The sequence below is a fragment of the Histomonas meleagridis genome, assembly GCF_020186115.1.
Source record: "Histomonas meleagridis strain 2922-C6/04-10x chromosome Unknown contig_53, whole genome shotgun sequence".
In the NCBI taxonomy this organism is placed as follows: Eukaryota; Parabasalia; order Tritrichomonadida; family Dientamoebidae; genus Histomonas; species Histomonas meleagridis.
In genome coordinates, this window is record NW_027150896.1 from 380,955 (window position 1) to 392,680 (window position 11,726).

At 26.8% G+C, this 11,726-nt stretch overlaps 1 protein-coding gene across 1 annotated transcript; it reads right to left on the minus strand.

The window, feature by feature from the left end:
• Positions 1–4,315: 4,315 nt before the first annotated feature.
• GO595_007481 (iron-sulfur cluster carrier protein ApbC) lies at positions 4,316–5,185 on the minus strand (the record flags this gene model as incomplete). The annotated part of the gene is made up of 1 exon (XM_067920950.1): positions 4,316–5,185. The coding sequence occupies one exon, from the start codon at positions 5,183–5,185 to the stop codon at positions 4,316–4,318; it is 870 nt and encodes a 289-aa protein (XP_067772391.1).
• Positions 5,186–11,726: the final 6,541 nt, after the last annotated feature.

Here is an 11,726-nt window from a genome sequence, read left to right on the forward strand (position 1 = left end):
TGAGAGAAAATAAAAATGTCCTTATGATGGTGTTGGCATTGTTTGTCCATGAACCATTAGCTGACCCTGATGACGACTTCACTTACGAAAAGAAAATAATTAGAACAAGTACATCAATGAGTGTACTCTCTGCGGGATTCGATGAAAATAATGTTTTGAGTTCTGATTTCGTAAATAGAAAATATATTTCGAATACGGAATTAAGAAAAATTGTAAAAAGTAAATTAAATGGAACAGAGTTCGGTACGAAAAATCCTTTGTCTGTGGAACAACAGGCAGAAAGATTAATAGAAATGGCAACAAGTACTTATAACTTGGCAAAAATGTACCACGGATGGTGTCCGTATTGGTAATTGTAAATAAAAATGTATAAATATGCAAACGTCAACATGAATATTTAAAATTATTATGTGATAAAAATTCCACTTGAATACATCCTTAAAATTTGAAAAACAATTCTGGCTCTATATTTTTACATTCACAGAAACAATTGCATTCACTAAATCAAATACATTTACTAGTTCTAATACTTATAGTGTTTCATTTATATTAAATGAGAACTTGACACTAGCTATAACATTAATTTTTTCTTTTGAAGTTGCTTAATATATTTATATTTAAAGTTCAGAATCATCAAATGTTGAACTTAATCATAGTATACCAATTGGGATGATGAATACAAGAATTGAAAAAGATCCGTACACATGTGAAAATCCATTCGTATTAATACCGTGTTGGCCAACACGGTGCATATGGTTATTTACAAGAAAGGTGGAACATGAGTTTGAAAATCTCTCTGTAGATTTGTTTCTTAATACACACAATTTCCAGAAGATAGGGATGACAAAACAAGGTTTTTGATAAATCAATTATTTTATCATTTTATTTTTAATTTTAAATATAAAAGTTTTTAAATTGTTGTTAATAACTCACTTCGAATCCTGCTCCGAATTTATCATCAATCATGCAATGCATTTAATATTTTCTATGAGATCTTGCAACACCAAATTTTGATTAGAATTAACGTACCCATTCACCTCATCTGCGATTTTGTCATTATGGGTGGAAGTGAAAGCCATACAAAAATAATTTGCGAAGAAAACATACAAATGTTACAAGATTTAGAAGAAATTATTTTTGATTTAGATGAGAAAAATATTGATCGATTGGTTGAATCTTCATTAAATTATTTTTCAGTAGAATTTCCATATTCTTTCTATCATATCATTTGCAGAATTGTTTATTCATATTTTGTTTCAACAAGCTATGAAGAATTATGTTTTAAGTATTTAAAATCTATTGAAAAAAAGTCAAGTTATAATATCATCAATATTTTTACTCAGTTTTTATTAAAAATTAATAGTCAAGAATCAAATTATCTACTCGAAAAAATGATTGAAGATGAATTAATTGATCCAAATATTATTCAACATGAAAACAATCCATATTTTATACATAATTTTACAGAAAATATTTTACAGCGATCTAAAAGACTTATATATCAAATTGAAGAAAAATTTCAAAAAAATGGTTTTGAACTTCACAAAAAGTACGTCAAAGAAGGACATAATCCAAATGAAATTGCAAGAATAATTCGAAATGATGAAATAGAAAAACTTCAAGAGATATCATCACAAACAAATTTTGATTTTAACCAAACAATTAAGCCATCACTTTATGAAAAGTGTTCATTCATTAATAAAGAAGATGTTACATTAATTGCTTATGCAGCATTTTTTTCAGCAGAAAAATGTTTTAAATATTTACTTATAAATGGCTCTGATATAGAAAACACAGGAAAATATGCTGTTGCGAGTGGAAATGAAGAAATTATTCACTTATGTGAACAAAATCATTCATCTTTTCAAAATGCATATGAAACAGCAATTGAATTTCATCGAAATGATATCTTTAAATATATTTATGAAAAGAAATTCGAAGAAATTTATAATTTAGAAGTATTAGGAAAAGAATGTATTTTACATGATAATTTTAATCTTTTTTCATTTTTAGTAAAAGAAGGAATGAAAATTAATAATACTTTTATCAATACCTCAATCATAACAGGAAATATATTTATTTTTCAATGTTTCCCAAAAAAAATTCAATAAATTTTTTGGAAATTTCAGGTTTCTCTGGTAATAAAGAATTTTATAATTACCTTATTAAACATAAATATATTAATTTAAAACAAAATGTTTGAAAATTTTATTGAAAATTTTACAAAATAATTTAATATTTTAAAACATAATTTAGCGTTTTTTAAAAATATTTGCATTATTCTTAAATGCATCTCAAAGAGGTTATTTAGAAATCGTTCAATTACTTCTTGAACAAGAAGGAATTGATATTAATGCTAAAAATATTTTTTTGTTTTATATAATATTTATTTTAATAATTTTGGATTTCAAAATAATATTTGGAAATTATTTAAATTATTTTGGACAGCACTTATTTGTGCATCTAGAGAAGGTCATACAGAAATAGTTAAATTACTTCTTGAACAAGAAGGAATTGATATTAATGCTGATGATATTTATTTGTTTTATTTGAAATTTATTTTAATAATTTTATATTTCAAAATAATATAAGGAAATTATTTAAATTATTTAGAACAGCACTTCTGATAGCATCTGAATATGGTCATACAGAAACAGTTAAATTTCTTCTTGAACAAGAAGGAATTGATATTAATGCTAAAAATATTTATTTGTTTTATTTAAAATTTATTTTAATAATTTGATATTTCAAAATAATATTTGGAAATTATTTATAATATTTAATACAGCACTTATGTTTTCATCTTATAATGGTCATACAGAAATAGTCAGATTACTTCTTGAACAAAAAGGAATTGATATTAATGCTAAAAATATTTATTTATTTTATTTAAAACTTATTTTAATAATTTTTAATTTCAAAATAATATTTGGAAATTATTTAAATTATTTAAAACAGCACTTATGTTGGCATCTGCAAATGGTCATACAGAAATAGTTAAATTTCTTCTTGAACAAGAAGGAATTGATATTAATGCTAAAGATATTTATTTGTTTTATATAATATTTAATTTGATAAATTAAAATTTCAATAATATATTTGGAAATTATATAAATTATTTAGAACAGCACTTATTGAAGCATCCTATGAATGTCATACAGAAATATTTAAATTACTTCTTGAACAAGAAGGAATTGATATTAATGCTAAAGGTATTTATTTGTTTTATTTAATATTTATTTTAATAATTTCATATTTCAAAATAATAATTGGAAATTATTTAAATTATTTGATACAGCACTTATATCTGCATCTTCAAAAGGATATATAGAAACAGTTAAATTACTTCTTGAACAAGAAGGAATTGATATTAATGCTAAAGGTATTTATTTTTTTTTATTTATTATCTGTTTTAATAATTTAATATTCCAAAATAATATTTGGAAATTGTTTAAATTATTTAATACAGCACTTATTTGTGCATCTAGAGAAGGTCATACAGAAACAGTTAAATTACTTCTTGAACAAGAAGGAATTGATATTAATGCTAAAAATATTTATTTGTTATATTTTATATTTATTTTAATAATTTTGGATTTCAAAATAATATTTGGAAATTATTTAAATTATTTTGGACAGCACTTATTTGTGCATCTAGAGTAGGTCATACAGAAATAGTTAAATTACTTCTTGAACAAGAAGGAATTGATATTAATGCTGATGATATTTATTTGTTTTATTTTATATTTATTTTAATAATTTTGGATTTCAAAATAATATTTGGAAATTATTTAAATTATTTTATACAGCACTTATTTATGCATCTTGGAATGGTTATACAGAAATAGTTAAATTACTTCTTGAACAAGAAGGAATTGATATTAATGCTAAAGATATTTATTTGTTTTATTTTATATTTATTTTAATAATTTTTAATTTCAAAATAATATTTGGAAATTATTTAAATTATTTTATACAGAACTTATGATGGCATCTTGACAAATTGTATTTCAACATCAATAATTAAAATGAAACATTTAAAAAAAATTTGGGTATTCAATATTATTTAGTATTAACATTAGTAAAATTAATTGAAATAGGTTTTATATATATATAAAATGATATTAATTTGAATTTACGTTATTTCATGGTTCGTTCTACATGAATAATAAACATAAAATTTTAAATTTGTGCCTTATGTATTTTAATAATAATTCGGAATTCGGAATTACCTACGAAACCATAAATTTATTTACAAATAGATCTCTTTGACTTTGTGCATGGAATTCATTAAAAACAAAATAAAAAATTTATTTTATTCTAATTTCTTTGCAGGCATTTTTGGCTTAACTTTAGGGAGGAACGAAATGATAGTGTCTGCAACGTTCTGGAATGCCTTTGCATATGCACTATTTGGATGTTCTACAATTGCCGGAACACCTTTATCTGATGATTTGGAGATTTCAGGATCAATTGGAAGTGACCCTAAAATTGGAATATTGAACTCCAACGATAATTCTTCTGCGCCATTACCAGGGAAAATCTTCGATTGCGTCTTGCAATGTTCACATATAAATCCATCAAAGTTTTGAATGATGCCTAAAATTGGAATATGCATTTGCTTGAATAGTGAAATGCTCTTCCTGACATCTGCAACAGAAATTTCTTGGGGTGTTGTAACCAATAAGGTTCCATCAATATGAAATGATTGAAGGAGAGTTAAGTGAACATCACCAGTTCCTGGCGGCGTATCAACAACAAGGTAATCTAGATCTGGCCAAGCTGCCTTTAAAAGAAATTCAGAAATGACCTTTCCAACAATAGGACCTTTCCAAAGCAATGCTGCTTCTTTATCAACTGCATTACCCAAAGAAACAGTATCTATCCCATTTGCTTTAACAGGTAAAAAGTTTGCATCTTTATCTGATGCAAGGAAATTGTCTTTGGTGTCTGCCATTGTAGGAATAGATGGGCCATATATATCTCCATCAAACAAACCAACTTTAGCTCCTGTATGTGCAAGTGCTATAGCTGTGTTAAGTGCAACTGTAGATTTTCCAACGCCACCTTTACAACTTGAAGTGAGGATAACTCTCCCAACTCCTGGGATTACATTCTTTTTAAATATATTTTGGACTGTGCCCTGAGTTGCATTTGAAGAAAAGCGCCTGAAACTGCTCAGCATTTGACACTTTTCGATTCTGTGTTATGTAAACTTCTAAATTTTCTAATCGGCATTCTAAACAGAAAAACCGCTGATGAACACCAAATTTTTTTTCTCTCTTCTTTAAATTGGTTAATAAATATCTTGAAGCCAAGGCACTGAAGCAAGCCTAGAAAAGACAACATTTTTCGTCACAAAATTTGCATCAAAAATCTATAATAAACTTAAAGTGATTTTTGTTGATCAAATGAAAATAATACTTAAATTTTATCCTCTTGTGCTTAATTATGGGATATATTCAAAATGTTAAATGCGTAACATACATTTCACATTGAAAATGGCTAAATACAAATGAAGAAAATGTAAACTCGTTTCTATCGTTGTAAACCGTCAGTAGGAATAACTTGCAGCAAAAATGGAAATTTCAACAAATGAAACAATTGATTACCATAATCTTCAAGACAACCCATACCAATACCTACCCATATCAAGTGCTGTTGCAATTGTTGAAGACATCGTCGAGGAAGCCTTAAAAAAAAGTGAACAAAATTTAAATCTTCTAATTAACCAAAAAAACTGGCTAGCCACTGCGCTTCTTTATGCATTAACAATTAATGATCAAAAATACGAACAATTAATTTCAAAAGCACTTAAATTAATTGAATTAATTTTCACCGATAAATCAGAAGATTCATTGCAAATCTCTATTTTTGCGTATACCTATGTGATCCAAAATCAAAGTTCATCACATATAGACATTGATAATTCAATTGGAAAATTAAAACAAATTTTGCCCAAAATTTCGACACCTCATCCATTTATTTGCTATTTAAATTGCATGCTTGATGTTGCCAAAGGCAAAGGTAATTGTCATTTAGATTCCTTTAACACTCTTATTTATTCTTTATTAAACATTCGTTTTAATCAACCTATTCCAGGCATTTCCAACACAATAAATCGGATATGGGATGTTAAATCTAATGGAGAGTACATTGATATCTTCAATGGATTTCTTGAAGTTCTTTTCAAAGAATTTTGGGGAAATTCCAAATTAAATGAAAACACCCGAAAAATTTTTCTTTTATTTTTCAAGAAACTCCCAAAGAAAGAAGCGTTAAACAGAACAATTCAAACCACCTCATTTCTTGACAGCGAATTCTTAGCATATAAATTAGTTCCAACGGAAACAATTTTCCAATTATTTTGTGATACAATATTAAACGATGCTAAAGAACTTGACATGGAAAAAATGTTATTATTATTCCAGTCACCAAACATTCATAGTAAATGGTTTGGCTTAATTAATCATTATCTCATTAATGTAATGAAAACAATTCCAAACGAAGAAAAAAGTGATTTTTTTCAACGGTTAAATACGTTATTTGTCAGACGACCGTTAGCGATGAAACCTGTTATTATTGAAATGTTTAATGAAATCAAAAAAATGAAAGCCATTGAACATATACATTTATTTTTTACAAATATTCAAATGGTCTTTCCCAAATTTTATGCGTCACAAAAGGAATCCTTTAGTCATAAGCTTAATATTCAACCCACATTTTCATTATTTGTTTCATCTGAGTTAAGTATCTTTTCGGACAACACTAAGTTCTTACAAATTTTATTGTTGTATTGTTTTACGATTGATTATAACATTGTTCTTCCATACATGACGAACACGAATATACAGCCTGATGTTATAATGTTTTTAATCCAAATTGCGAAAATCGGAAACTTAACAGAAAAAACTAAAAACAAAATCACTTCCAAAATAAAAGAAATGAAACAACCAAATGATTATGACTTTAATTTACTTATAAAAATCTTGTTGTTAACAATCGCTTCGAAAGAACATAACTTAATACAAAACGTTTCGGATTATTTCGATTTCGAAAACAGTAAAGATGTTGTACACTTCGCTTTACCTTCTGCTATAATATCTTTCGCGAAGTCTAAACAAGGAAAGTTCCTACTTATCATTAACACTTGTATTGGGACTTCAATTTATGAAATTAATGAATTCGAAAATATGGATAACCAATCACTTTGGGAAAAAACATTAAAATTCCTCGTGGGACTTGGATTCATATTACCGGATAATAGATATGACCTAAAGGTGGTGCAACAAGAGCCGCTAAGTCTGAAGAAGTTCTTCACCAAAACAAAAACTCCAAAATTTTACGTTTCAACCGCTTTTATCGGCTCTGAATCGACGTCACTTTTTCCCGAAAACGATGCGAATCAATCGCAACCGTCAAATGCATTCAAAAAGTTTCTGTACAATTTGGGTGAAGTTGTTAAAGTTAATAAGAATAACAACGTACCAAAGATTGTCTTCAGGATGAATTTTATCGATATCTATTATAAGTCATATTACTATTATGATGATGACTCAAAAAGGAAATTTATCAAAAATAATGATATGTTAATTATCTTTAATGATACAAAACAAAATATAAACTTCTCTAAGTTAAGAATAGATTCTGTACTCGTGTATATGGTGTCACAATATACTGATGGATTTTATGTTATTTCACTCATCAAATCTCCACCCGAAATTTCTGCGCTAGAAGAAAAAGAAGAAATGATAGTGAAAGAGGAACATTTGAAATACGCATTGTTCTCTTTCATCTTCGCTTTCGCTAAGAAAAATGTTAGTTATTTGTTAAGGGGATTTAAGGAAAGGCAAAACGCTATCGATGACATAAATACTTCGATTGGCGAACAAATATTTTGAAATATTAAATAAATGAAACAGACGGATTTTGTTTTTAACGTTGTGATTATGTTTTCCGTAATGTACATTTAATTTTCGTTTTTGTTGTTTATACATTGACGTGAAAACCTGAAGAATTATACTTTGGAATAATTGACTGCTATAGCATTATTCTTAAAGGACATATTTAATAGTAGATATTTGATAAATTTTATTTGGATTTAAAGATCTGTTTTTCGCAATAATCCTATTTCACACACTTCACCCGAGGGAACGTTAATTCGATTTTTTTTTTTTTCGATTTTCTTCTCGTATTTTAATTATAATTTAAATTTGCTTAGAAACTATATAAAAAAATTATGATTTATTCTCATTTTTAATTGTTGGTCTACATGTTCAATGTATTTAAAAAATAACTTACTTCACGAGTTCTACTTTTATTAATAAACATAAAATGAAGAATTTCCACTGATTTATGTAGATTAAATTTTTCATAAGTAATTATTAATATATTATTTGAAACATATAATTTTGAAATGATATAGCCATGTGTATCTTTAAAAATATATTGATTTCATTTTGAAAACAATAATTTTAGTTTTGTTTTCCCTGAAACGTTATTTGTTTGCGTGGCTAGATCATTTTTTATTATATCTGAATTTTTGTTCTCGTTTACATCATAAAATTGAAATTTATTTTCATTTTCGAGCTGCTCATCTGAAATTAATGTATAATTTGGTAAAAAGGTTGTGTAGTCTTTATCATTTTCTGATCCATATAACCAGTTAATTGTTACAGAACCTTTTGCACGAAGTAATTTAACTATTTCTGTATGACCATTTGAATATGCATATTCATATGCTGATTTAAATATGTTGAATAATTCCCGAACAGTATATTTTAACAAAAAATTCTCAATATCAATGCAAAATAAAAAAATCAAATTACATATTATTTAAATAAATGCTAAATAAAAGCAATAAACATCTTTTGTATCAACATCAATTCCTTCTTGTGCAAGAAGTATTTTAACAAGTTTTATGTTACCAGTTTTACATGCCCAAATAAGTGGTGTATCAAATAATTTAAATAATCTTCAAATATTATTTATAAAATTATTAATAAAAGAAACGCCAAATACTTGACAGAAATATACCTAGTGTTGATATCAATTTCTTTCTGCTTTAAAAGATATTTAAAAAGTTCCAAATTTTCTGATTTTGTAGAGCTAATCAAGAGATTTTTTGGTATTCGATTGGTTTGAAGAAAATATTTAACAAGATATATATTTCCGTTTGTTGCTGATTCATTTATAATGTTATTATTTATTTTCATGCCCATCTTTTCTAAAAATAAAAGAATTTCATAATTATAATACCTTACGCACTTTTCTCCTAATTCTTCTAATTTATTAATTTTTTCTATTTTATTTTCATAAATATATTTAAAGATATCATTTCGATGAAATTCAATTGCAGCTTCATATGCACCTTCAAATGTTGAATGATTTTGTTCACATAAATGAATGATTTCTTCATTTCCACCTGCAACTACAAATCTACCTGTATTTTTAATATTTGCGTCATTCATAAGTAAATATTTAAAACAATTAATTGATCCAAAAAATGCTGCGAAATCAATTAAAGTAACTAATTTTGTCTATCATAATCTGTTGGATTAACATATGAACATCTTTCATAAAGTGATGGTTCAATTTTTTGATTATAATCAAAATCATTTTGTGATGATATTTCTTGAAGTTTTTCTATTTTATCATATCTAATTATTTTTGCAATTTTATTTGTATTTACTCCTTCTTTAATATATTTCTTATGAAGTTTGAAATCATTATTTGAAAGCTCTTTATATGTTTTATTCGTATGACTTAAATAATTATATTTAATTAATTTGTAATGCATAAAGTATTCTGAATTCATATTTTCAGTAATATTTTTATTGATTACATTTCGATTTATCATTTTCTAAATAATGAATGTATCTGTCAGCTGAATTCCATTTTGCACAAAATGAAGAATAAACTAACTGACTAACAATTAAAATAAATGAGTATGGAAAATTAAAATCATATAATTTTATTGTTTGGTCAATTGCAAGATTAAAGTTCTCTTTATATAAATTAATTATGATTTGTTCAAGATTAATTTCGATATATTGAGGCTCATTTCCATCACCATTTTTTTTAGAATTTATTTCGCCATTTAACATTGTTCTTAAAGTGAATTAGATGCCAAACACACCTTCAAGGAATCACTTTGTTAATTATAAAAGACACCCATACATTCTTTCAAAATATTACAATGCTGTATTTTTCGTTTTTGGATATAAATTTGTTTAATCATTATAATATTATCATTAAAAATCATATATAATATAAAATACATATTAAATAAAACGTATGCATATAATTATTTTACATATTAAAAGTATCTATGCTAAGGAATAAAAGAGAAAGTTGTAATGATTTCAGTGGCCAAATATACATTGAATTCATTCCTTTGCAAAGAATGTTTTTTATAAATGCAAAAATGATTATAAAATTAATATTCATTGTTATTTTTATATTTCTTTGGGAAATCATGCATTGTACAATGGAATTCCATTTCAATCAGTTGTTTCACAACAAATCTTTACATTTCGATTTAGCACTTTTTAGGAAATGGACATTTTTTCTGTCTCGTGGCAAAACCGTAAAAGTGGAAAAATACGTTGGCCAGTTTTTTATGTCCGATGGCCGAAATTACTGGACGCTGAACGTTAATTTCGGCGCTCGTTAACTTCATGGACATTTTTTCTGGCCAATGGACATTTTTTGCTGTCCAGGACTGTAATATATATTTTCTATCGAAGTAACAATTCTATTTCATACTTTCACATCTAGTTAAAATCGTTTTTACAATAAATTTAATACTTGTATATTATTTATAACTTGCATCAGAGTTGTAGATTAATGTAAAGTATTCTTCAATAAGTTTCCCCAACGATACACTTTTTTAGGCCAATAACCCTCGCATTTCTATTAAAAAGTTCTATCGTTTGGGAAACTTATTGAAGAATTCAAAATTTATTTGTTTTTTTTAGTAGTTGGTATGATCCCCATTATTGCGAATAACTTGTTGCAGTCTGTCTTGCATAGAGTTTGCAAGATTTTAAAGCATTTCAGGGGAGATGCTTTCCCAGACTTCGAATATCGCAGCACAGAGCTCATCGATGGTTTTCGGTATAAGTTCATAAATTTTTCTTTTCATAATCGCCCATAGATTCTCAATTAGATTGAGATCTGGGCTCATTGAAGGCCAGTCTTCTAGAATGTTAACGTACATTCTTAAGTAATCTATAGTTTCTCTGCAAGTATGAGCGGTTGCTCCATCTTGCATTAAAATCCAATTTTTGATTCCATAGACTTCATTCATCTGCGGTATCAAACCGCTTCCATCTATCAGTTCGTCTACATAGGAAACATGGTCAATGGTCCGTCTTTCAATAATGATGAGGTTTGTTTTGACTTGGGAAGATATCCCACCAAACACCAAAACCTTATCTGGGAATTTTTTTCAGTAACTATAACTTCAGGACATTTCTCGCCTCTTTTTCGATAAAGAGGTCGATGATCCTCGTTGAGCTAAAAGTAGCTTTCATCTGTGAACATCACTTTTGTCCAGTCGGTTCCAAGCTGCAAATGCTTTTGTGCAAACAATAAACGGTCGCTTTTCTGTTTCTCTGTAAGTGCAAATGAAATCAATGGGTAGCTGAATCGATATTCTAGAATTCTTCTTGCTCTCATGATGGTAGATTCGCTTATATTGTTGTTGAATTTTCCAGATTGAT